Source organism: Panthera onca, chromosome F2 (assembly GCF_046562875.1).
Source record: "Panthera onca isolate mPanOnc1 chromosome F2, mPanOnc1 haplotype 2, whole genome shotgun sequence".
Taxonomy (NCBI): Eukaryota; Metazoa; Chordata; class Mammalia; order Carnivora; family Felidae; genus Panthera; species Panthera onca.
Window position 1 is genome coordinate 58,293,439 of NC_138356.1, and position 27,844 is coordinate 58,321,282.

The window sequence follows — 27,844 nt, forward strand, 5'->3', positions numbered from 1 at the left end:
CTTAAGTTAAAAGCTCTTCCCACACAAAGTCTTAACCTGTGGAGAGCATATGGTTTAGTTAAGTCAAGAAGGTCAGTATATAGAATATATCCAATACATCTAATATGTACGTATATACATAACAACTCAGTGATTTTATAATGAAGGCAGGTGAGGCCCAGAGAGTTCAAGTTCCATACAGAATCAGATTTACATCTACTACCTTATGTCCTTTAGAATTTCTTTTTATTTATTTATTTATTTTTAAAATTTTCTACGTTTATTCATTTTTGAAAGACACAGAGAGAGCACAAGCAGGGGTGGGGAAGAGAGAGAGGGGGACACAGAATCTGAAGCAAGCTCCAGGCTCTGCGCTGTCAGCACAGAGCCCAATGCGGGGCTCGAACTCGCAAACCGTGAGATCATGACCTGAGCCGAAGTCGGATGCTCAACCGACTGAGCCACCCAGGTGCCCCTGTTCTTTAGAATTTCTTATGGGAAATATGATTTTGGATATATAAAATATAAAAATAAAATGCCGTGAAGGAGAAAGTGAGCCATTTGTCAAATAAGAAATCATGTCAGGAAAAATAATTTGAAGCTTTTGATAGATGGTAAATTGTCAAGCATGGAATCGTGTTCTCTGGCTGCCTCACCACATACCTGGAGTCAATTAATATCCTTCTAAAGACCCACAGAGACACAGAAGCCACAATAACTTTAGTTAGGAAACCGTGAAGTTAGGTTTGGGTTGACACCACCAAATCCTCTGTGCTGCTCATTCCTTTTTTTCCACATGTCAATAAGGTGAATTTTATATTTATTTTATCTTCGCTTTAAATTTTACTTTCTATGAGTTGAGGACCTTTTTGTTTGTTTTGCATGTGCTGTTCATTGTTTTCTGACCTGTGCCCCAGGTCAAATAACAGGGTCTTCTTCTTTAAAACTCAAATACTTCATAAGAAAAACCTCATTATTTCTTGAACTCAATAAATAGAAATACATATCATTACAATGTATCAATTCTGGGTTATTCTTTAAAGCCCGAAACTTAAGTAATTTGTTTTGTGAGACTGAATCAACTGAGCTAGCTTTTCTCAAACTTAGGATTCAATACTCTTAAATATTTAAAGCCTAAAATTTGTTATTCATTCCCAGTGCTTATAGACTTTATAGCACTCTAGACCAAAGTAAACAACCCATATTTCCAAATTAACCATATTAATTTGAATAAGACAGATGATGTTGAGTTGCTGAACTAATCCTTCGCTGATACCAAGAATATGGTACTGTGCTTCAGGGCAAGATCCTTTCCGTGTGTTATGTCAGTTTTATTGATAGAAAATCCTCTTCTTTTTAAAAATCTAAAACAAGCAAAATTTTCTTATCTTCAGCATAGTAGTTAAGACTATGGACTTTACAAGCCAAAATGCATGGGTTAAAATTCTGTTTTTACCATCTACTAGCCGTGCACTTAGGCAAACTATGTAATATTGTCAGCGTGAAAAGCTTTGTGTCTCTGGTCTTACCAGAGACACAGTAAAGAATTAGACACCAGCACTCAAAGTGAAAGCAGAAAAGTTTTAGTAAAGCAGCAGTACACTCTCCAGAGGAAAGCTGGCAATTTCCCTGAGGTGGAACTGGCCCCTAGGTTGTTTTGAAATTGGATTTTTATTGGGTCTTTTTGGGCTGGAAGGAGCTGTGATGTAAGGTAGGGTGGTCTCAATGGAGGCTACTTCTAGTTATTTGGGGGACTCCTCCCACAGGTTGGGAAGGAGAGTTTTTGACCCTAGGAAGTTTGTGCTAGAACCATTATGGCAGCCTTTCTTCATGGGCATGTGTGTGTGGGGGTATAACCACAATGCAAATGTATTATAATGAGCCTAAGGGTTACCTTTGGGACAGAGGTGTAAGAGGAGAGCTCATGCTCTGCACCTATGGCTCTTAGTCCCTTAGCCTTAAGGTCATGGAGACTACAGGTCACAATGGTGTGCCCCCAGGCTTCTACCTTTTTATCACTGTCCTTGTCTCCAGCTCATGTCTTACTGTCTATTATATCATTCCCCACTCATGGACTTGACACTGAAATCTTTCGGGTTGGGGGGATGAAATTCCTCGGGGCTTTTTTCCACTGTTGAGATCTAGCTTCTCCCTAATAATATCACTGTGCCCCAGTTTCCTTATTTATATTATGGGATGATGACACATTGCAGTGTTGCTTGTATGATTAAAGTAGCTTATAGAAGACTATAGAGCGTTTGATGTTAATATTGTTATTATACATGAAAAGAGACATATCTTGACACAAAGGTTTTATTAAGTCAATATCTATGATTTTCATTAGCCTGGACCAATTAAAGAAATGTAACTTTGAGCCATATTGATCTGTATACAAGCATAAATTCAGGCATTAAAATTTTATGACAGCACCTATAGGTGAGATGGGCTTATCTCCCATGGGATCTTGTGTCTGCAATTCTGCCTGGTCTTCACTAGATGGAGCTACTATTAGTTGAACTGGGTAGACAGATGGAGAATCAAAAGTTGAGAAATCTCAGCTAAAGTTAATTGAATTTCTCCAAGAACAACAACCCCAAAGCAAGTTTTCTTCTTATGCAGTGAAGTAAACCCATCACTTGAAACTTCCTTAATCTCTGGCTGATCTGGACTTGCTTGCTATTTTATAAATTGAAACATCCAAGCTCAAGGGGAAGCCAGTTAATGATGAAAGATCATATGGTATCTTCCACATTTAAGTCTTGTGCTAGGAGGAAATTTTTCTTTCTAATATAAATCATTGCTTTTCTACCTCACTTAAAACTATAGTATGGAGGTATTTCATAATATTGTACCTATCTCCTTACTTTCCCATCTTCCTTCTTCACACAGACGTACTTACTGTGTTACCAAACATTTTTGCCTGACATGAATTATTGTATTTAATCCTCACCCCAAGCTAGGAGACAACTTTACAGATGAAAAGCCAAAGCACAGAGGTATTAATTATCTTACAAATTCAGAGAAACTGAAGTATGGTCTGCATGCTTAGCCAGTTTATCTCTCACATATGCACATAATCACACACTTGGGGACCAGAGTAATCACAAATAGAAGTGAGAAAACATCAATTCCCTCCAGATCATATATAACTAATAGGACATGATAAGTTAGCCACTTAGTATAAATCATCCTATATACCTTGAAACTATATTTGTTCAGTTGCTAGCAACTGGTATAAATTATATTTGTTCAGTTGCTAGCAATTTTGGTATAAATTAAAAAATGGATATTTGGTTGAATTTAGATTTATAAATTATATCAGTATTACTGAAATAACTTTTCATTACTTAGCTAGGTCATTAACTTGTAAATACAGTTTCCAATATTGCTTAGTAAAGATATGTAACCTTTTTGATCATTTTAAAAAGATGAACAGAATCTAAATTCTATTTTTATTAGATTCCATTTTAAAAGTATTTCACTTAACATTATACCTCACAGAAATTCACAGCATTCTATATAAATGATCTTTAAAAACACACTGGTTTTAAAGTCTATCATGATAGAAAATCTTCCTTTATTTTATTCTGAATATTGCAAATTATTATTATCTGTAGCCTAAGAAAGTTTGGGTATTTAAAATACATAGCACAGTCAACAAATAATTGAAGATATTAGTCACTTGAAATAAGACTTAAATGTTCAACAAAATTTTTAAAAATAATGTCTACAGGATGTGTGCTCTTCATTTTTGCCAGGAATAGAATGACTCTGATACTTGCACACACACACGCACACACACATGCACACACACAGAAAACCAATTTTAGATGCAGAGGTGGTAAAATACATTATTATTTTAGCTTTAACAAATTTGTTAGAAAATCATGAAGGAAAGGCTTAAACCAATAATTTACAAAAAAGTGAAAGATCTTCAACTAAGTAAACGATTGCATGTTAAGCATAAGAATTTCTAATATCAAATTTCAATTGATACAAAATCAAAGAATTAGAAAGTATTCTTAATCTTTAGATGGGTCACACAACATGAGATCATTGTTCAAATTAATACTCCGGCATGTTTTGCTCAAAGAGCTTCCAAATTTTATGAAGAATTGTTAATTCACAGCCTAAGTAATCGAAATCATGACATAGATATTTTAAGAAAATGTATATGTCAAATATTTCAGATAGATATGATTTAATTAATTTCTATTATGACAGATGGATTGCTTCAGATAAGGTAGGTCAAATATCAGGATTTATTAGAATTTAAGAGCAAGAGATAGTGCATCATTCCAAAGTGTCATGGTTACAGTTGTTAAAAATAATTCATATATATATATGAACAAGCCATGAATCATCCCTAGTTTGTGAAACTGTTGAAAGAAAGAGAAGACAATGAATTAAAGCATCTGTGTTTTTGCCAATGCTTGTTCGTTGAGTTGTGAATGAATTTTACAAATATTTACCATCCTGTTGCTTCCAATTCAGGATTCCCTTGAAACAAAAGGATTCTTGCCAAATCTTCAATAATCAAAGGCCAAAATCAGCAGTGTGATTTATGTTTCCTCACTGATATCCTAGTGAATATTCATGAGCTAAATTTTAGGCTTTAAGAAAAGAAAACACTACCTTGCTAGACAAATATTTATGTTGAAAATAAACACTTTATAATATGCAATAATAATGATTTCACATATTTCAACATGAGTCAACAATATCATATTTCTGTCAGGAGTGATCAGTAAATTGTTTGAAAACACTATAAGAAAAATTTGAACAATATTGTTGCTATAGATAAAATTGGAATTGCTTAAATATACATAATATACCCTCTCAATTTGAGGTTAATAAAACTGAGATGATACAGAGTTAGTGAGTTTACTTATTTTTGACAAAATTAGTTGTGAAATTGGTATGTTTTTTCTTTTGTGTCACATCAAGTCTTTCAAAATTGATGGACAAGTTTTGTCAAAGTGAATGAGAATATTTAAAAAAAATTGTTTTTTTTTTTCACAATGTATTCGGTTCTTGGAATTTTTAAAAGTTATCTGAAGCAGCTTGCTCACATGGATCCATCATTTCAATTGCAAATTTTATTATATCTAAATATACATCAAGTATTTGTTTTAAAAGTTTAGTATCTAGATTTTTATATGCTGAAAATATAAAACACACCCTGGATTATGAATACTTTGTAGGGATAAATAGAAAGTAAAATAAATATTTCATTAATTATTTTATATTGACTAAAATGATAAAAATTTTGAAATATTGAGTTAAATAAATATATTATTACAATAAAATGAATTATGATAATTCACCCTATTTATTCTTACTATTTTAAATGAATAGTAGGAAATTTAGGATTCCACAGATAGCTCTCATTATACTTCTACTGGATAACAGAAGGAGAAGGAGATTGAGAATCTCCATTTTCTGGATTGGACAAATTGGAGCATAATGAAATTATTTAACATAGGAAAAAAGAGCAGTTCCTGTATCTAGGCAGGTGGAAATCATATTACCTTTTGTATTTAATGAGTTTCAAATGTCTTAAGGACAGTCTGTTGAACAGAGAAATATTTGAAGCTCAAAAAAAAATCTGAAATTAAAATAAAAGTTTGGTCCTTCCCAGTGAATAGGGATTGTGTGACGAGAAAAGAGAATAGCACCAGACTGGAACTCAGAATATTCCACAATATTTAAAGACAAGACCTATAAAAAAAGGCCAAGATGAATACTTTAAAAGAGGAAGCATCAGTATAGGAAGAAAACAAAAGCAGGTTTCTTTATGGCAGGTAAAACCTTCCAAGCCTATGCACAATATATAATTTTTATTTAGAATTAAGTTTTCAAATTCTATGCAAATAAATTAATGGGTTTTCCAGAACATTCCATCAATGGTAATCACTTTGTTGATGTTGATACCATTTCCGTAACAATTCTTTTACCTCAACAGGGCAAGCAGATTAGAAATCTAACATATCTCTATTTTAAAAGAATGTATTATATTGAAAAACAGAATTATACAAAATGATTCAAAATTCATTAAACAGTATTATTTTCAGTTTGGCTTAGGGTTGTCATATGCAGCAGCTACCTTTTATGAATGAAGTTTTTTTTCCACTATTTAAAAATATATTTTAATATATAACATTGAATATGTAGTGGGAGAATTACTGAAAATGATTGTATACTTCTCTGTAAACTGTAAAATAACAATCAAAATCAGTTTCAATACTAAAGCAAAGGATAATGACCTATTAATGTTTATATTAAATGCTGTTTGTTGTAGACTTTTTATGTTCTCCAGTGTTTACATGTATCCTAAAACAGCAGCTATAAGTTTCTATCAAATTTCACAAGATACAAAAAATGAATACATAATCATATAGAATATATTCAAATACTTGATTTTTACTATGTCTTACATGATTTTTGTATACTGGGTGTGATACATAAATTAAATCACCACAATATTCCACTTTTCAGGTTTTAAATAAATCTTGCCATAGTTAATTTTTACTGAATAAAGCAAAGTGATGATCAAATTTAAAGGTGGAAAAAAAATCCAATGGAAACCCTACTACATGAAATGTTCCCTTCTGTATTTTATTGTTGTTCGTGGTTGTGCTATAATAGTGTACAGAATTTTGCCACCTACATGACATATTTTTTTACAGCTATTTTATCCTGCTTGCCAATAACATTACAACGTAACAGCAGTTTTCACTAGGTAGTCCTATACAATCTAATAAATTTTTAAAGTCGAAACTTGGCATTGGAAATTATTACATCTCTAAAACAAAAATGTCAGAATCATTCATGCTGTGGAAAACTATTATATTTCCATTTCTATAAACTATGTCAGCCTTGCAAATAATCACTCACCTGTTACATGCCCAAGCACTGAAAACTCATCTCAGAATCCTTACGCCCCCTGTGCTTTTGAAGCAGTAGGAATAGAATAAAGTTCCTGGAATACACCACTCTCATCACTTTCTGCTTCCTTCTTAGTTAACCAAGAAGTAAGTTAAAATAGAACAAGTTAAATGTAAAACCCCCAAATGAGTATCTAAACATTTTTCAACTATGTGATTGGCATATTATAAACCATTTACCTGATAGAAGCCCTGTTACTTTTTAAAGATGTTTTTTATAGCAAAATGAATCAGTTTAAAGAAAAATCTGACTTAACATGCTGTCTGAATTCATTTCCTCTTTATTCTCAAATTAAGAGAAAAGCCAATAATCATAAATTGGCATAAAGTATCAAATAGGCAAAATTTATAGTCAGAAAGACAGGTATATTTTTTAATGATTAGCTCTATAGAAATATAGCCTTCACATGTTAATATAAAAACATATTATGGAATGACAAATAGCTTTAATCATTATAATATAATTGGCTCCTGAAGATAAAAAGAAAATAAAAATAATTATCTCTGAAGCAAATTCAGGCAGATACCATAGTAAAGTAATAGACAATGGTGCCTCTCAAAGCAAAGCCTGTCACACCACTTTTATTCCTCCAAAAATATCTCATGCTCAATACAAAGAAGATTCAAACATGAAATATAAAAAATATATTTAAATGTTTCAGATCGAGGAAAATAATTTATGAGGTAAAAATAGCACCAACCAAAGAAAGGAACAATTTGGTGAGTTAAACAGTAACATAGAGGTGCAAAGTTTTCAAAATGCATGGGATTTTAAATATGTGCTCTTACTTTTACAATGTAACTATAAGAGATATGTAGACACAAGAGAAACTAAAAGCAATGAGGAAATCATAGTTGGAAGAAATGGTCTGTTTTATGATCTGAAATACGACGTCAATAGAGGTAGTAAGACGTTGCACAGAGGCTGTTTCAGAAGCAAAGTTCAAAGATGTCTTGAATCCCCAATGTTTCATACCTCAAAAAAAATAGATCATAAATTGGGGTGCCTGGGTGGCTCAGTTGGTTAAGTGTCTGACTTCAGCTCAGGTCATGATCTCAGTGTTTGTGAGTTTGAGCCCCGCGTTGGGCTCTGTGCTGACAGCTCAGAGCCTGGAGCCTGCTTTAGATTCTGTGTCTCCCTCTCTATCTGCCCCTCCCTCACTCATGCTCTCTCTGTCTGTCAAAAATAAACATTAAAAAATGTTAAAAAAAAAATAGGTCGTAAAGATAGGAGTTTATGAATGAATTAAGGTAACACATCTTGAAGAAGTGTAAATATCAAGAGAAATCGTTATAACACAATTGGTAGCCTATTTTTTTCTTTTATAAAAGTAAGAAACCTGAAACAATGTGCCTATACATTTTGATATAAGTAATGCTTCAAGAGAAATTTCAAATTTTAAAACAAATTAAAAAGACAAGCAAAAGAAAATCGAAACTCTAACAAAGGTCAAGTTAAATGGCACAAAATCAAATGGCAAATTAGACATCTTACTGGAAAATGAAAGCCTAGCATATTATAGCAAAAGATTATATGAGGCAGAGAAAATGCATAAATAAAATGAAGTAATAAGAAAAAAATATATAAAATATTTTAAATGTTAGAAAATAGTAAGTCAGTTAATATTTTGTTGTATTTCAGTATTATTTAAAGCAACCAACATTTATTATGCCTCTACCTTTAGAGCACTGTGCAAGATTCCATGGGGATGTAACATTGCCAGGTACACAGCCATTGACCTCTCATATTTCTCTGTTACATGAGGGAGATAGAATATGCATAAATTGATTACATGGCAGGTTGTGGGAGGAACTATAATTCTGATGTATATTTAAGGTTATAATTTTATATATTTAAATTATAAGGTCATAATTTTTATATTTAACCTTATAATTTAAAGTTGATGTGAGGAAAGAAGAGTTTATTTCAACTAAACAGCATCCAGAGAAATGTATCTGAAGAGAGGTAACATTTAAATAAGTTGAAGAGGGGGGCGCCTGGGTGGCTCAGTCGGTTAAGCGTCCGACTTCAGCTCAGGTCACCATCTCACGGTCCGTGGGTTCGAGCCCCGCGTCGGGCTCTGTGCTGACGGTTCAGAGCCTGGAGCCTGTTTCAGATTCTGTGTCTCCCTCTCTCTCTGCCCCTCCCCCGTTCATGCTCTGTCTCTCTCTGTCTCAAAAATAAATAAATGTTAAAAAAAATTAAAACAAATAAGTTGAAGAGGTAGGGGGATATATTTTAAACTGGGGAGCAGGTTTGTTTTCTTTAAAACAAAAGAATTAAAAATCCACTCCAGAAACAGCATATATTAGAATAAGAAAACAAAATACACATGCCTACCAAAAAACAAACAAAAAAAACCTCCTAAATGCCAAACTATGGTCACCTATGTGGATAAAGAATATTAAGTTCTGTTAGAATGTTAAGTGTAAATTGATTGAATTGTTTTATTCTGAATCACTGGCCTCTCCACATGCTCCTCATACTTTTGAACCACTAAAACGTCTCTAAGATCATATAGGAATCAATTTCCTCTACATACTAGGCCAACCTCAACAGCTTATTATCAGATTTAGATTTGGTTCAAGAACAGTATCAAGAATTCAAGCAGAAGTGAAGTATATCAGTGGTCAAAGAAGAATGGCAATAATTTGTGTTAGAATTTCATTGTTTAGTATAGTTGGAGCTTTCCAATAGGGGGTATGCTTTCTTGAAAAATTTGACCAGGAACAACCATTTTGAGAATTGTAGAGAAATACATTAGCACCAGAGCTCTTGCATCTGCTAGATATTTGGAGCCATCTTAACAAATATTGGATTGGTCAGGGAGGCAAAATAGAATTTCTCTTTTTAAAAAGTAGACTAAACTGGGGTGCATGGATGGCTCAGTTGGTTAAGCGTCTGACTTCAGCTCAGGTTATGATCTCACAGTTTGTGAGTTCAATCCCTGCATTGGGCTCTGTGCTGACACCTCAGAGCCTGGAGCCTGTTTTTGTTTCTGTGTCTCCCTCTCTCTCTGTCCCTCCCCTGCTTGTGTGCTCTCTCGCTCTCTCTCTCTCTCTCTCTCTCTCTCTCTGTCTCTCAAAAATAAACATTGAAAAAATTAAAATAAATAAAAAGTAGACAATGATGAAAATCCGTTCTACATGCACACTCACACACACACAGAATCCAAGCTTGTCATCCATTTACTTTCAAATAAATACTACAATAGTCATTGTTGTTGCAATAGCCATTATATGTAACAATGTATACTTCATAGAGTGTTTACTCATACTGATCAATTTGGTGTCAAGATTATATGAAGTTTACAGAGAATGTAAGAGATAAAGAAATTGAGCCTAAAGGAAACATAGCACCAAAAGTCACCTGACCAGTAAGCATGTAGCTGGGATTAGAATCCACCTTCAATTCTATCAAATTAGAGACTGAGAATTATAATAAGTGTTTCCAAACTTCATTTACTCCCCAATATATTGAGCATTACTTGAAAATATGTTCTGAAAGTACCTCATAATGAACAGTTCTTTCTGATAGCAAGGGTAATTTATCAGGGCTCAGTACATTTCTTGGATTCTTACCGTAATGATAATGGAGAGAGTGATATTGATATTTTGAGGTTAGGAACTTTAATGCACATTGTTCAAGTAAAAGAAACAATTATATATTCAAAAGTAAAAGTAGCAAAGGTGACTCATACTTTTACATACTGAATAGCTATACGTTTTTTTTTAATAAATTATGTTATTTCCTAGGTATCTGTACCCACCATTAACAGAGTGAGAAACGTGAAGTATATAACAGCTGAAAGATTTGGGCAATATAGATTGATTTTTCTGAGTACAGATTGGACCTAAACTAAATTAATGAATTCAATTAACTATAATCCAATTCAAGTCCCCAAATGTTTATTGAGTGCTACTCTGTTTATAAGGAACTAAGTTAGATATGGAGATTCTGTGGTAGGTAATTTAAGATTTTTTGAAGTATTCTTTTTAATACAATGTGTCATGATTTAAAGAAACATGATTTATTTCTTTTACATTTTAATAAATAAATTCACAAAGTTTTCCATGAGGTCTGAATTACTGAATATAAAGAATAAAAGTAAATGTGAAATGAGACCTTAAACACACATTACAGTTAAGGTTCCCTTCTATTTTAATTTGTAAAAAGAAAAGCAAAAACAAAACAAAACAAAACAAAAAACCCCAATTATCGAGGAACATTAAATACAATACCTAACTATGGTATCATAACACCTAAGTTTTTTCCACAATACATATTTTTTCCATTCTAACAACAAACTATAACTTAATAAAGGATTCAACAAAGCATGTCCAAATGCTAACATGAGCACTGTCCCTCCGGCAACATAACCAGCCTGACCTTTCTAAATTGTTACCCCTGACTTCTCCTGTTTCTGTTGCCTTCCCTTCATCTTGAAGCATGTAAAATAAATTGTTCTATGTTCAGAAGTAGTCACTCCAGAAAAGAAATAACCTTATCCATGTGAAAGAATTCAGAATTCATCTCAATCTCAGAATTTTTTCTTATCCTCAAAGTTGATGAAATCCTGTTTGGTGTGATGAAAAGAGCAGGCAAGGTTTGGAGTTGAGCGGTCAGGGTTTGGACCCGATTTTTCTCCACAAGTGAGCTAATTTCCTCTTCCTAAATTGTTTCCTCAAATTTAAAAAGGAGCTAAGTCTATCAAACACTCCAAATAGAGATGCTTTAATAAGAGGCACTCACAGTCTACAGTAGTGGACCAGGAACTTCAGTTTCTTTTCCTGCCATGAAGATGAGAAAGGAAGTGAAGAATCAGATAAAATAGAAACACCTAGGAACACCTGGGTGGCTCTGTCAGTTAAGCATCCAACTCTTGATCTCGGCTCAGGTCATGATCTCGCGGTTCATGAGTTTGAGTCCCACGTTGGGCTCTGTGCTGACAGCTCAGAGCTTGAAGCCTGCTTGGGACTCTCACTATTCCTCTCTCTCTGCCCCTCCCCACCACTCTCTCTCAAAATAAATAAACTTAAAAAAAAAAGACTACAAACTTTACTTAAAAAAATAGAAACACCTAATGACTTACCTTACAGAGGGAAGTGTTTTCACATGTAAAATGGACTATTATAAAAATTGAAACGAAGTACAGAAGAATTCATAAATTGTGAATATTTTTGCTTAAAGATATAATTACTAAAAATGCACATACTTCTTATTTTACCCTGCGTTTATCCACACTATTAACACAATTTTGTTCATTGTGTTTAATTTGGGGTTTAGAGAATACTTGAAGTGTGTGCAATGGTTGCATCTTTGAACCAAACACCCTTCTCAGTACTAGCTGAATTAGCAGATACTTGTTTCAAACTCTGATCTCAACTAACTGTAGCCATTTTCATAGTTATCATGAAGGCTTGGTATATATCTTATAGGTGGCTTCTCAGATTTTCTTGTGTACTGACAATAAACAAGCCAGCATGAAAACCTCCCCCTTGCATCTTGAACAAACAGTCCATGTTATGACACAGTTGTTATATGTAAATTATCATTAATACTTTGAAAGAAAAAGAGTTGGAACTTAAGAAGGAAAAACAAAATGAATAGAAAGGCAGTGCAGGGTCCTTTGTATAATAAAGCTTTGTGAAATCTAAAAGGACTGCTTTCTTCTTTGTTATATCAAAGAAAGGAAGGAGCTTAGATGTGGGTTTTGAGGTGTTGGTGGAACCGGATCAGAATATCCTGCAAATTAACTCCCATGCATTAGTATGGGATCTTAATAAATGAAGCTAATGCTATGTATTGTGGAGAGTGTTAGAAATTCAGTGGGGTTCACATTATTCCCTCTTTTAGTTGTACCAAGTTAAATAAAACAATTCACGTTACCCAAAGCTGTTTTATCTCAAGCTTCTAGATTTACTTTTTTCGCTGAAGTAATCTAAGCAAGCACAGTAGATAGCAATTTGCATACTTAATGGAAATGCTTGGTTTTGATCTTTCATTAATAGTCAACATTTTGAAGCATAGAAATAGAAAAAACCCTTTATATGTGTTGTATTAATAAACATGAAATCTGGTTTCATACACATTAAATCTTCATTAGATCACAAAAAAAAAGTGAGGTTTCTGGAATGTGAAAATGGAGAGGGAGATGACAATCACAAATCACGAAGCACAATGTTTGTGCAAACGTTAAAATAATATGACTCATCAAAGTTTGAATTCAGGGGGGTGGTGAGGAAAATGTAAAATACAAGATCAAATTTAGAGAATGTTCTAACCTTGTAAAGATAGATCATTCTACTTAACTCCTATGTAGCAAAATTGGTATTTTCCAATGCCAGTATTTCTTACTAAACTATCAATACATCCTTCTATTGCTATTTAAATCACAAATTAAAAACAAAGCAATGCAAAAAACAATCTACTTACATAGGTCTCCAATAAAGAAAAAATAAGAAATAGAAAACTATGATAGAATCTGTTATATTTATATGTAATTATTTGTTTTTCCCTTTGCATGTGTTGACTTTGGCTCAAGGCTTATTTTTGTGCATCACTAAATGAAGGGGCAGAGATTTGAATTTAGATTTGAAAAGCATCGAGGTACCTGGGTGGCTCAGTCCTCAGTCCTTTAAGTGTCCGACTTCAGCTTAGGTCATGATCTCATGGTTCTTGAGTTCAAGCCCCACATTGGCCTCTCTGCTGACAGTTCAGAGCCTGGAGCCTGCTTTAGATTCTGTGTCTCCTTCTCTCTTTGCCCCTCCCCCACTCGTTTGCTCTCTCTCCCTCTCTCTCTGTCTCAAAAATAAATAAACCATAATTTTTTTTTTTTTAATTTGAAAGATTTAACAAGCCAGTGAGGAGTTCTGAGGCAGGAACTAACAGGGAAAAAATGGGTAAGAACAATTTGCTGATCACAAAATCTCTCTACAAATACTGTTATAGAAAAAAACGTGAGATCTTCATTGATACTGGATAAACTAGTTAATATCAGTTGGCTGAACAGATAGGAGTCAATAAACATTTTAAATTGAAATTTACAAGGCAAAATTACATTAGATTAGATCACAGAATGGGAAGTTTCCATTGGGAAGTTTCAATGTGTGTAGGATGTTAATACTCACCTGTGATAGGATAAAGATTTAATATGTAGGATAAATAAATAAAGGTGGTATGAACTATATTGATATTTTATGATAAGAGAATCCCATTGAAGAGTTAAACAATCTTACAATAACTAGATTGTTTTGCTATTATGTTCACAGGAAACCTACTTCAACATAAAGTGTGTCTTGTTTTAGGGTAGTGACTGGATCTTCATCTCTGTATCCTAAACATATTGACACATATTGGCCCTCAATAAATGATCGATCAGTGAAGGAATGTATTACTGAGTCCCGGAACTGATAAATGCACTACTGATTATTTCTGTGAATATGAAATCTGACCTCAGTCTCTTTCACAACTCCTAAATTAAACTGTGTCAAGACTACAGTATTTAATTCAAAATAATACTGTTCTAACAAAAGGCTTACTAAACCAAATTGAACTTTAGACCAAAGAAAATGATGCAAACATTTCGGGTAATATTTACGTGAAACAGCACAAGATATAACCTAATATGTCTAACATCTTCCAATGGCTTTCAAGGCCTCTGAGAATTTTGCTTTTGAAGGAATTACATAATTAGAATATAGTTTTTCTAAAATAGGGAGATTTCAATCTATGCAAGAACAGGTAAAATAAGTAGTAATCTTCAACATATTGAAAAATGGTTAATTTCTAAGGACTTGCATATTGGCAATATTTAAAAATTAAGTTCAAAATGTCACTTCTGATTTTCATCTATTAATATATTAATGAACACTGCCAAACTAACATAGGTATTAAAGATTTGCTGGAACGTTGCTAGAAAATTGATTTTAAGAGTTTCTCCTTGACCTCCTCTGGAAAGATTTAACAGATAAAAGAGCCATCAAGTATTAGTGGGATTTATAGATGAAAATTTTTCTTTGAAGGCCATGAAGAAACCATTGGACATGAACTCAATACATGCAACCATAGGCCTGTCAACATTTCTGTTGCAAACTTTATTTAAGAGGGTTTATCATCTCCATCATCTTAGAAACTATGAAGCTGTAAGTTGGCACACAAATTAGCAGCATGGATGCAAATTTGTTTACACAAAACATTTGAATCAGTTCAGCTGTTTTGATTTAGACATCAGCCAAAAAACCTTAACTCGGAGTTTCTCCATATATGTGAACGCTGAGTAAATATTTTGTCTAGACTATATAGTTCAGTCAGTTGGAGCACGGAAGCAATAAATCCAAGGTAGCACGTTTCATCTCCAAGAGATTTAATTGTATTTATTCTGCCTCGTCTCCTAACTTTGATCCGTTATCTTGCAAATGCAGCTTTTAGCAACACAGAGTTCAATATTAGAACATGCAGTTAGATCAGCATAAATACATTACAAACATTCGGGGGAAAATTCAAATTACACCTCCAATAACAGATTCGAAAGAGTCATTCCTATATATGGAAATCTACTTTGTATATTAAAACTAAAGTCATTTCTAAAACTTACAAATTACCTGAAGTCTTTTAACAGTATCTTACTATGTTTTAGTAGAATAACAACAGCCTAGATTCATATTCACTTCTCTATATTAACACACTCATGATAAAATACAACTTAAAAGTATATGTTTAAATTATTGACTGGTTGGTAGATCTCAGGTGCCCATTATGGTATTGCAAGAGGAAATGAAATTAACGTTTTTTTTCTACAGGTTTCTTTGAAATCAGACCGTACTCATAGTGTAAATAAGCAAACAAAAAGTAAAAGATATGTCCCTCTAGAAAGCTAATATTTGAGAAATTAGAATAATATAAAACAATAAAACAGAGCTAATAATTTTATTAAGTAACTGTGAAAGAGAAACAAGTGGCTAATGGGAATGTGAACAAGCCCAAGAAAAGGAATTTTAATTATCAGTTTCCCCTTCCCATCACCAGGATCAAGAAAAAAAATATGTCAGTTTGTAACTTAAAATTTCAATAAGCTGAAGTGAATTATTATAATATAATCAATTTTAAAATGGAGAAATTGGTTGATAGTCAATTTCCAACATTAAATAAAATTTGGGAATGCATAATTTTAGGCAAGAGAGTAGGAGACGCATTTTAGGTGTACTTTTATCCCTGACTTTTGCCAACTTTGGAGAAATCTACATCTAGCTGTTGTAAGATACAAAATTATTTTAAATAAGGATGTTCCATTAAAATGTATCCAATGTAATAAGCTTACTCTATGAATAATCCATATGAAGGTATTTTTAAGATACCTGAGCTTTAAAAGTAAAAACATGGTTTAAAATGAGGTCTCTAAAAGTATATCCACAAAGAAAATTTTAATAATGCAAGTAAGAAAAAGGCTAGTTTATATTGGAAGAGTCAAAGTTCACAAAGGACAAAAGTATTTTTGTTACATGTAAAAATAAATTTTATCACCTTCACAAAAAAAGGTAACATTAATTTTGAGTACTTGAGTATAGTTTACTACATACATAGGTGTATTTTTTTCTTTTGTAGATGATGGTGTATATTTCAGTGCCCCTATTTAATTTCTACATTAATCTTTAAATGGAATGCTGTTTCTCACCAATATTATTTCATTTAGGTCTCTGTGTCTCTCTACATGATTACTTCAGGAAGTACTGCTTAGATCTGGTCATGATTTCGGTTAGAGAGTGGTCTTTCCTCTCAGGGATATTTATTCCCATAAACCAATTAGGATTATGTGAAGAGAAACATGTACTGGACAGGGAATTTATTTATTTATTTATTCATTCATTCATTCATTCATTCATTTAGAGAAAGAGAGAGAGAGACCACATGAGCATGTGCAATTAGGGAGGGGCAGAGAGAGAGAGAGAGAGAGAGAGAGAGAGAGAGGGAGAGAGTGAGAGAGAGAATCCCAAGCAGGCTCCATGCAGTCAGCATAGAGCCTGAAGCCTGGCTCAATTTCACCATCTGGAGATCACAACCTGAGCTGATATCATGAGGTGGGTGCTTAACCGCCTGAACCACCAGGAGCCCCTGATAGGGAATTTAAAGACTGTTTTATACACTCTAAATCTTGGCAAGTCACTTCATTGCTCTGACCTGTCTCTTCTTTATGTAGCTATGCTCGTACATTTAGTTAGGATGTAATGATGGAATGAAGTAGACTATGTGGATAGAGCTTAGATATGATTTTTTAAAGTGTATTCCTTTGCCCTGACAAATAAATCTGATGTACATTCCCTGACTATTAGACACTAGACTAGATACAAGAACTTTCACATCATTAAAATTCTATAGAACTGAATGGAAGATTAAGGTACCAAATGGAACAAATTTATTTGCCATGGTTTACAATACAATTTGTAAACAATTTTACATCCATATATTATTTGTGAAGTTCATAAAATCATCTACATTCATAAATTTTATGTTTTACTCAAAAGTATTGGGTTAGGATCCAAGGATTATAAATTTTGGTTGTGTGTGTGTGTGTGTGTGTGTGTGTGTGTGTGTGTGTGTGTTTAATGCACTAAATAGTTTTATATCTATCTTATAGTGACATACTTGTGTATTATTGTGCATTTACTTCACTTACTATTGCTTATAAAACTAAAAGTATCTTTCACATCTGTCATACAGGATCATTAAAAGAATAATTGTAGGCAACTTAAGGAAAAAATGTTGAAGATTTTAATACAGAATTTATGTATTATGTAACTGTGAGATTATATAGGTTTACATACCTAGTATGTATGTATATACTGAATATTAATTTTAGCCTTTCTTTTAAATTAAATTCTCAAGGTCTCAGGTTTTTCCTAAGAATGAAGTTTAATTAGTAAGCTAGTCACGTATAGTTTCAACTTTTAATACGTTGATGAGTTTCTGAATGCCTTCTCATTTCAGATTTCACTCAACAACTAGCTAACCTTATGCTCATGGAAAGTCATTGTACATCTCCGGCTTCAGGAAATGTGGATAATTTGTAGATGGAGATAATAATCTGTACATAGGAGATAACAGCCATCTAGCAAGATGCTTTTTAGAATTCAAAGCAGGAAAATGAGGTAGAGAACCACTGTTTAAAATGTAAACAATATACTTTAACAGAGATTTCTACATTAAAAAAAAAAGATAAAACAAAGAATGCTATCTTGGTAATATTTCCCCAAACATAACAGTGTCTTATGTCCTGTCTCTATAGGAAGCACCTCTCAGCATTATGGAGTCAATCTGATGGACTTAGTTTAGTGGAAAAGTATAGCATAGTCCTAGATTTTTGAGATTTATTAAATCCATTTCTGCAGAATTTTTCCATTTATAAATTTCCTTTCAAAGTGGTATCCAACCGTATTTTAAAACATGTCATAGTTAAAAAAAAAACTTTATCATTAAAACTATATAATCATAAATACTCCTTTAAAATCTGCTAACGTAACACAAAGGAAGTTATAACTTTGAACATTCAAAACTTGGTTTTTAAGAGAATCACTCATTACTTTTTATATATTTCAGTCACTTTCTGAACATTTAAACACCTCAAATTTAGTAGTATTCATTATTTTGGAAAATTTACTCATATCTTAGAAAGAGTTTAAATATTTCATATGTCACTAAAATTGATAATCTCTAACATTATCAATTGTTCTTATACTATTAATATTTCTCAAGTGTGCTATTATTTATATGGTACTGTTTTGAACGACACCATTTTCTTAAATAGATCACCTGAGAGAAATCTGTGATGTAAGTGCAGATGAGAGGGACTGCATAAATTTTATGTTAATATGGCTTAAACATAATTAAAACATGAGAATAAATTCAGAACAGATTTTCTAGATTGAAAAGCTTATAAATAAGTTGCGTCTAGATTATAAGAAATAAATAAGAATTTAATTTTAAATACTATTGCTTAAAGTTCTTTATGAGACATAAAAAAACACTCAATACACTGATTTTATTTTTATAGACTTGTAAGACTTGTATAGATTTTATTGAAGATATGACTAGTTATTTCTCTGAAGTAGATATTATATCAGCCTCAGAAAATATTTTCATTCAAAAATTGTTTTGTTTTTTCACCTGCAAAACAAGTGGTTAACAATTTTTAAAAATTATAACAAAACATATGTATTATATGTATATATATTATATAATCACTAATATTTTTATATGGTACTGATTGATACATGGTACATAAATATTAACCTTTGTGATCATCTCCATTGATGTCATCTAAGCAAACTCTGTTAAAACTGAGAAGATATAGTAGAAAGAGAGTTGAACATGAACTTGAATGCCAGATGATCTTGTCTCAGTTCTAGAACTAATGAACTTTCTTACCTAGTAAAAATCACTTACCCTTTTTAGGCATGTGCATTTCCTGAATAAAATAAGAGCAGTTAACTAGTTATATTTAAGAACTTGCCCAGCCCTGTAAAATATCACAATTTGTGACAAGATGAATCATCAAGTTCAGTAGGTATTATTAATCAATTGATATTAAATTAAAGTTCCTATGTAGGGAATGGAATTAGCCCAGGAACAGGGGTAACTTTTTTAAGCTATGGGTCTGCCCCTGTTACATGGTGCTAAGTCCTGAAGTAACTGTATTAAGTATGATAAGCAGAAGTTTCAAAGTATTTCTCCAATGTATAATAGACTGGGAATATGGCCAAAGTGAAATAATAGCTAGTAAGAAGATGCCACATTTTTTTTATTTACTGCTATGTACAAGTTAGGGCTACAAGTTAGGGTTGAAGTATGAGGGAATTCACACTGGCTTTGCACATGAATGTGCGTTTGAATAATACTAATGATAGCTACCAGTGTCAGATACCATATATGTTAAATATATAATCTCCCTTTCCGTATAGACCTGCTGATATGGTACAAACTCCTTTGTGTGTGTGTGTGTGTGTGTGTGTGTGTGTGTGTGTGTGTAGATAATGGAACTGAGTTTAGGAAAGTTGAGTTGCTAGTGCAAACATAACTGCTTGGCAAAATTATTATTTGACTTTAGGTCTCATAGCTCGAGAACTCTTGCTCTTTATTGTAGTGGGTCTCAAACCATAGAGCACATCAGAATTATCTGGATGACTTATTAAAAACACTAATGTCTGTGCCCACCTACCAGGGTATCTGTCTCAGGGCCTAGGGTGGGCACCTGAGAATTCATATTCCTAACAAGTTTTCAGAGGATGCTGATGTTATTTGTTCAGGAACACTTTGAAAATCACTGCAGTGCAAGTATTTAAAAACTGATAGAATAACATTGTGATATCTAATACCACGTGATTACCACTGATATAATTCAACTATAAGCTGTATGACTCTAATGTTGTAGACTTTTTTTAGAGGAGATTTCAGATAGGGTTGTTGTCAATAGGCCATGATTATATAGAAAATATTACTCCTTGGAAGCTTCAACCAGCACCAAGCAATAGCTTAGCGAAGGACTTGATGGCATGAAATACATTTGATGGCTACAAGATTGGAAGTTTGAGAGACCAAAGGATGACCATCAGCCGTGAGACCCCTGAATACTGGAAGGTATTCAACAAATTGATTTTTCTCAGTGACATTTGTAGAAGTGATATTCCTGATGAGAATGAGAGCCTTATAAGAGGCCCAGTTCTGAGAAAATCTTGTAGACATGAAAATTGATCTCTTTGGAAAATTACATGCATCACCCACCTGCTCACTCTAAGAGAAAAGATGAATTTGGTAACAGTCGTGTCTGTTCTAACATCCTTAATACACCCCATCCAGAATTCAAATCAGAACTGCCACTGTGTCCATAAACTACACTGTCCTATGAGTAAAGGTAAGAGAAGAAAGAGGTACAAAGGGAAGCTATGTTTAAATGGATCTATAGACAAAATGGCCTCAAGTTTTATTTGTATCTCACACATTTTCTTAATCCTACACATTTTTTCTAATTTCTTTTACAATCGTTTTACTTCTAATCTTTCAAACACTGGACTTTAAAGTACAAAATGGCATATTTTCTCAAACAGTCATGTTGCCTAAAGTAATCTAAAGTAACAGGTTCCTTAGTAGACACCTTGTTGGATGCCTTCCAGTAATTTTTCAAGGTGGACAAAACACTGAAGCCATTTCTGGAGACCCTGATATTAAGTAGAAGGAAGTCATTTTTTGGTACACAAGAAATAAGTCAGAGACCACTAAAGTTCAGTTCAGTATCTTTCAGGTATTTGTATTTGAGATCTTAGGCAAATACCTTGCATTGGAAGGTTCCCACATGAGTACAAAGACATTAGTAATTGCTCTATCTCTTCTATATCCCACTTGTGATTGAGTTTTACTACATTTAGAATCATGTATAGATGCCATTTGCTGTTGCTTTACTATTTCATGTTTCCTTAGATACTAAACTGTGTGTTCAAGGAAAAGACATGTATACCCCAGATTCTATTCCACTGTCCCACAAATAGTAAGGCTAATTAATATCATGAAGAGTAAGAACAACTCCAGCAACTAAGTCTATGCTCCTAGAGTACTTTACTGAGTAATTCCATGCCTTTATTTCTTGAAGGATCTCAAAGGAGCTGGCATTAAGTTTGCAAGGGGCTGAAACCTGCTCCTGAATTATATCTGCTCACACACATTTCTTACACTGGCTTGATGCAGCCTTCCCCTCAGCCCCTCGCCAGTCCCCCAACACCAGAAGATTCCGGAAAACACGGTGCTGCAAAATGACCTTTCAGAACAATTTCTAGGAGGTAACTGTCCAGGAGAAGTTCAGCTCAGAATTCTGGGAGCTGCTCAACCCTTTTCTGGGTGGCAAATTGGGTTGGCTTAGCAAGTAGGTGGTGTAAAGCCTGCCCAAAGGCGACGTGTTCATGGGGAAGGGAATTCGCCTGATGCCTGAGCCCATCTTTCTTCAGTCGTCCTGCTTCATTGTTATTCTGCAATGTGCTGCAACCCCCTTGAGCCTCCAGCTTTTAGCCCTGAGCTGGCCATTACAGCCGCGCTGGGAGAGGACCACACGGTGACTTGGATGACCCCATGCTGTTTCATTTCTGCCTTTTCCCCTAGGTTCCAACTAAACCCTTGTGCCTCCTGAACCCTGAACAGGACTATCTCCTGTTTCCCTTTCCCCCCAGCCAGAGAGCTGGGGTGGGGATGAAGGGATCCTAAAAGGGCAGCAGGCCGTTTACTTGCTCTCGAGTGAGTTTTTCGAACTCCCAAGGCGCCTGTCACTGGAGAATTTGAGTGAGGGGAGCGATGCGGTCAGCTTGGGGAAAGGGAGTTTTCTCGGTGCCCCCACCGGAGAGCGCGACAGCGGTGTCCAGAGCACCACCATCTAGAGTTCGGGGAATATAAACGCACTGTTACCTGCCACGCATTTCCGCCTCGGACACCCACACCCACGCGCCCACACGCTCCCGAGGCTTCCCGAAGGCCCGTTGGTGTCAATCCAGGTGGATCTCCTCCTCCCAACAATACACACGCTCGCACCAAGGCCAAGTGAGGCGCTCAGTTTCAACCTCTGATGGTTCTTTGAAATTTCATGGAGTCTGCCCTTCTAGAAGAAATTAAGTATTCCCAAAGAACAAGACTGAAGGATACCCGGTCAAACTGCAGCAGCAGGACCCCTAACTCGAACACAAAATATTACCTCCCAGCACATGACTCAAACGTGCCAAACTAAAGGGAAGGGTTTTGATGGCTGCGATGGAGGGGTGGGGTGGTTGTTTGCTGTTATTATTGTTCGGTGAGGTCTTTAACTCACTCCACCCCCTTTTGAAAAGCCCCCTCAAGACAGGACATTTTCTGCCTGGTCTCACTATTGCCTTGAGGGTGAGGAGTGAGGGTATCGAGGCTATCAGTCCCCGAAGAGACGCAAGGGTCTGAGACTTCCCTCGGGGCTCAGCCACCCTGGCTTCCGTGAAAGGTACTTCTGAGTTCGCTGAAGAGGGTGTGAAACCCGTTCTTCCAGAAGGAGCTCTGTGACGGGAGTAATATCTCCTTGGAATCCCAGAGCACGCAGAAACGTGGATCCTTCTCGAAGTCCGGGGCCTGCCAGAGGCCCTGGAAGTACGCCCTGACGCAGGGCGTGGAACGCAGCGCACTGGCTGGAGCCCACCTGTCGTCCGAGGTCAGTGCCTTCCGGTACCTTCGTATGGTTCCTGCACCTTTGCGTGGTACCTTTTGCTAGCGTTGCGTGATCCCCCGAGACGGAGCGTGGGAAAGTGGCCCCGAGTGTCTGCTTACGTGGGCGGGACGTTTCAGCACGACTAGGAGATTCACAGTTTCTATCTGAGTGAAACCTCAACAGACACGCTGCAGCTGCAGCTGCAGGCTGCATTTCGGAAACCTCTGACTGCGCGCGAGCGAGCATGTGCGCGTGTGTGTTACAGCCTAAAATAGGCATGCATCGGGTCTAAGCAGCTCCCCACCCCAATTTAGTGTCCTCTGTCGGCCACCTTTTATTTGAGATCCTGACAGTGGAGATAAAATGGCCAGATAAGGCTGGCTGTCATTTCAACCCCATAGGAGCGGTTCAGGCCTACCACTGAAGGCCACTTTGTCTTCTGCTCTGAGGCGTTTCCTCCCACTGAGCCTCTTTGTCGCTGTTTGCAGGCAGAGGTGAGATACGAAGTGATGAAAAGTATGGGCAGAAGGTGGAATTCTTGTGGCATGAGCTTTTCGCGTGGAAAACCGCGCACCTCGGACTTCCTGAACACTCCTGCTATCCTGGAATAGGACCTGCAAAGCCCTTAAAACGCCTCCCCGTTCTGAGCTTTCCCGTGGGCCTGAGCGTCCAGAAGAAACAGCGTGGAAAACAAACTGGGGCATAGACGTTGGGGAGAATACCATTTAAGCAATTTCAGGAATCACGGTTTTAGGAAAGCCTTGAGGAAAGCCTTTCACTGAAGTGAAATTAGAATAAAATAAGAGGGGAAAGGGGAGGATAAGCAACTGTTAAGATAGGCACCGCCGCCGCTAGGGAACAGGTCTAAAGCATACAGCCCATGTAAGTTTGTTTCTCAGAATTTGAGGACAGCGTTCCAAGTTGTAAAATACAGGGGAAATCTTCCGAGTGGCAGGTAAGTGACAAAGAAGAATCTTATTGCCATTAAATGTTATCTAAGTTCCAAAAAAAAGAAAAAAAAAATTGGTTTTGAATGGGACCAAAGCAGTGTGTGACACACTCCTTCTCAAATGCCCCTCAAACTGGAATATACTCAGTGGAGACCAGTGATCTCAGTCCAAAGTCCAGGAGCTGTGAGGAGAGGAGAGGGGTCCTGTTTCCAGTGCCATTTAAACCAAATTAACGCGCCCTTCCTTTCAGTGGCGCGTCTTATTCGGAAAATACGGTAGGTGCGGGCAGCCGGGCGGTAATTGCAGGCTGCGCGGTTCGGTGTTTGTCAGGCTGGCGTGCTCGCCCAGCTTCGGAGACTCCCTCCCCCCATCTGCCCCTCGAATGTGTTTTCGCTCAACAGGTATCACATGAAAACTCGCACTTAACCCCTGGTCATCCTCTCGCAAGAGCCACCCCAACATTTTTTCGTGCCTGGACCTGCTGCTGCCTCCCTGCGCCTCCCCCACGCGGAGCGCGCGTCTAGCAGTCAGCCCCAGGGCCATCCATGAACCACCGACTCCTGTGGCAGACGAACTAAGCATAAACGTGAGGCTCCTCGCACGTCGAGCCGGCGACGGAAACGAACCCATTGTAAAAGCAACCCGAGACACGTTTTGTGCACTAGGCAGTGTAGTTACGCCGCTGAGGACAAGCGTTTTGCCTTAGAGCTACGCTGGAGGCTCCAGGAAAGGGGGGGAGAAATCAAGCTTTAAGGAGCAGGTTGGGATTACAAGACAGTTGCTGCCACAGACACCGGAGGCGACTTCCTGGCATTTAGGGATGTAAATTAAAATTCGAGACATGCCACCAGCGGTTGCTCCTAATAGAAGGAGAGGTAACCCCTCCAGCTCCCTCCACCCAAAACATGAATTATCATTTCCACTGAATGCAAATGGACTGCCTTCTGTGGGGGGACAGCCAGCTGCAAGCTGGACAATAAACTGTTTCATAGAGACGCGGCCCGATTGCGGTTCAGAGAGGCACTCCTTTACAAAGGAAGAAGCGTCCAGTTTGTGTTGACAGCCGTGGTGCGCCTGGGCCAAAACACCCCCCACCCCCCACCCTCCACCCCCACCCACCCCCGACACACAGGACACCCGAGATTTGGAACCAGCTTCACTGAAAGCGACATCCATCGCATCTATTCGGGCTGCCATGAGTATGGGGAGGTGATTTTTCAAAAACGATGGCATGAGTCATAAACATCTCCTGAGTATTCTTTGCAGCAATTAATGGGCGGCCGGGTGCAGGAGAACTTGTGGAACAGAACTGGGGATCTATTTTCTCCCCGAGGACAGCTTTGCTTCCAATGATTCCGACTGTCCCTTGCTTTCCTGCTTAGGAATACATTTTACATCCCACCCACCCCCTCCCCTTGTCTGTGCATGTGACACTCACTCTACCTGTCTGAACGCCGATACTTGCTGGGGATTTTCTTTTTGGTCGTCAGCTAATGACTTTCCTCCTACCTTCATTCATTCCCCAAAGGTGGATCCTTACACTTCGTGGCGTCTCAGACCCTTTTAAAGCCTCATTTTAAGCCAGTCCTCTACCACAGGACCCAGGGAAGCTCCCCTACCATTTATCAATGCACAAGAGCCCACGTAGTAATAATTCACATATGCACTCAGACATTTGTGTTAGTAGGGGGATGCTTGGAAGACCCCTGTGCCCTAATGCATTTAACAGCACATTCCTGGTATGTCAGTAACTTTGCGCCCTGAAAGGGTTAAAAAGCATTTGCACGAGTGTCTTTAATATAAATATTCTAGCCCAGGCATCGAACCCCACTGGTTTCAGTAGAAATCAAGGTAATCCTCACCACCAAGTAAAGTCTTGCAGAGGAATTCTGCCTGGATATCCACTAGTTAGAGGCTATACGAACCAACTCACGTATTCGTTTGAGCATACTGCAAGAATATTTATTGAGCACAAGCTCAATCACTGCATTGAACGCCAAATCTGGCAAGCAAAATGCATTTCCTATGGGGGGGGGGGAGAGCTGTGAATCAACTCCTTCTTCAGTATTATTATCATTATTTTATCGGTGCAAATTGCAAAGTAAGCTACCAGCCTTTTTCCGGCGACAAGTCAGCTCACCAACATACAAAACAGGGGGGACCCCCGAAAGCAGACCTACCTTTCACACAAGACACCGTCAATAAAAAGACGAGATTCCAAAACGTAAATCCACTTTTAATCCCCATTTTCTTCATCAGGATGAAGTCCAGGCGGCCACATTTAGCGCATCTTCTGGTGCCAGGCTCCCGGGGTTTGGATTCCTTTGCTCGGCTTTCCCCTTTGCGGATCCCTTTCATATTATTCGCGAGCTCCTAATTCCTGCTCCTCAGCCCGGCGCAGTGGAGTTGTTGCTGTTGTTGGTGCGCGGTCACAGCTCGGAGTGAATGGTGTTTCTGGGATACCACAGCAACCTTGACGAGGACTCAACCATCTCTCCAACGGGGGCACAAAGTCTCTGCTACTCTGGATTCTGTCTTTTCCTGTGCTTTTTTTTCCCCTCCACCAAAATCTACCTCAATTCTAGCTCGTTATAGCAACCACCAGAAACCACTAGTGAGCTGCTTCTTCAAGCCCAGCTCCGCTCTCTGACAAACTCCCCACAATATTTGAAATTAAGGGGCTTGGTTTCTTTTTCCCCCCGAATGGATCAATTCCGCCTGTAAAAGCAGCCCGAGAAATATGATGTTAGTGAGCTCCCCATTGCAGCTTGTGAATACAGAAACATGTTTGAGGAATATTTTAATCGGAGGATCTGTGTTGCTTTTGGGGAAACCATGCTGATAACGAATCGGGCTCCATCGATGCCCACGTCCTTATAATGGGACATGTGTTACTACTGTAGTTGCAGTATATTTCAGGCAGGCGTCTCGCATTTATTATCCCATGATTTAATTGAAAAAGAAGATCACGGAGAAGAATTTATTTGCACACATGCATTTACATATGCAAATGCCTACGTGTGAGCCCGTAATCAGGTTTCTATGGTTCGGTAAACCGATTTCATCCGTGACTAGGGCGGGGGTGAGGTGGAGAGGGAGCCAGTCATTTCCCCAAATAGTTCGCCCTTTCATCCTCCCCAGCCGCTTTTGGGCTAATGTGTGCTGCAGTTAAACTACTTTATCTGTGGTAGTTATCTAGAACAGACTCATTTGTCTTAATTCTGAACCAGTCCCAAGTATGTAAATGGAAGGTTTCTTTCAAAACGCACAATGTATGTATCTATACATCTGGACGTGGCAGCTCCACACACCATTCAAGGGTTAACACTGCACAAGGAAAGAGTTCTTGCGCCATCTACTGGCCATCGCTCAGGTACCGGCTCCCTTTTCCCATCTATAGGGGATCCTGTTTGCTTCCTCCCAGGGTGTAGGGGAGCTGTGTCCTGAGACCAGCGCGTTTTGCCTCCTGTGTGCCGATTTCTTAGTCTTTTTTGTCTGATCCTGGCCCAGATCTAACAATCCGCAAGTTCCTTAGACTAGGTGCCGGACTGGTAATCTGACTTTTCTGGAATCTGATCCCATCTCAGGAGGGGGTAGGGCTGCCGCACTGGTTCTGGAATAGATATTTGCAGCGGTTCCTGGCTCCATTTGCTTGCTGAAGGCTATGGGGATCAGCACCTATCTGCAGGGCATTGTCAAGAGGACTGCCCAGTTTGAGTTTGCATCCCTCCACATTGTCCACAAATGATGCCCCCGTCCCATACACTCC

The 27,844-nt window shown here is 37.0% G+C and overlaps 1 protein-coding gene across 2 annotated transcripts in view; it reads right to left on the reverse strand.

Annotated features, from left to right (window-relative positions):
• Positions 1–26,798, reverse strand: part of CSMD3 (CUB and Sushi multiple domains 3) — a 1,245,616-nt gene extending 1,218,818 nt beyond the window's left edge. For both annotated transcript variants that reach the window (XM_078441978.2, XM_078441977.2), the window contains exon 1: positions 26,256–26,798. In XM_078441978.2, the coding sequence (XP_078298104.1) occupies positions 26,256–26,433 (178 nt within the window). In that variant the 5' untranslated portion in view covers positions 26,434–26,798. The remainder of the gene's footprint in view (positions 1–26,255) is intronic.
• Positions 26,799–27,844: the final 1,046 nt, after the last annotated feature.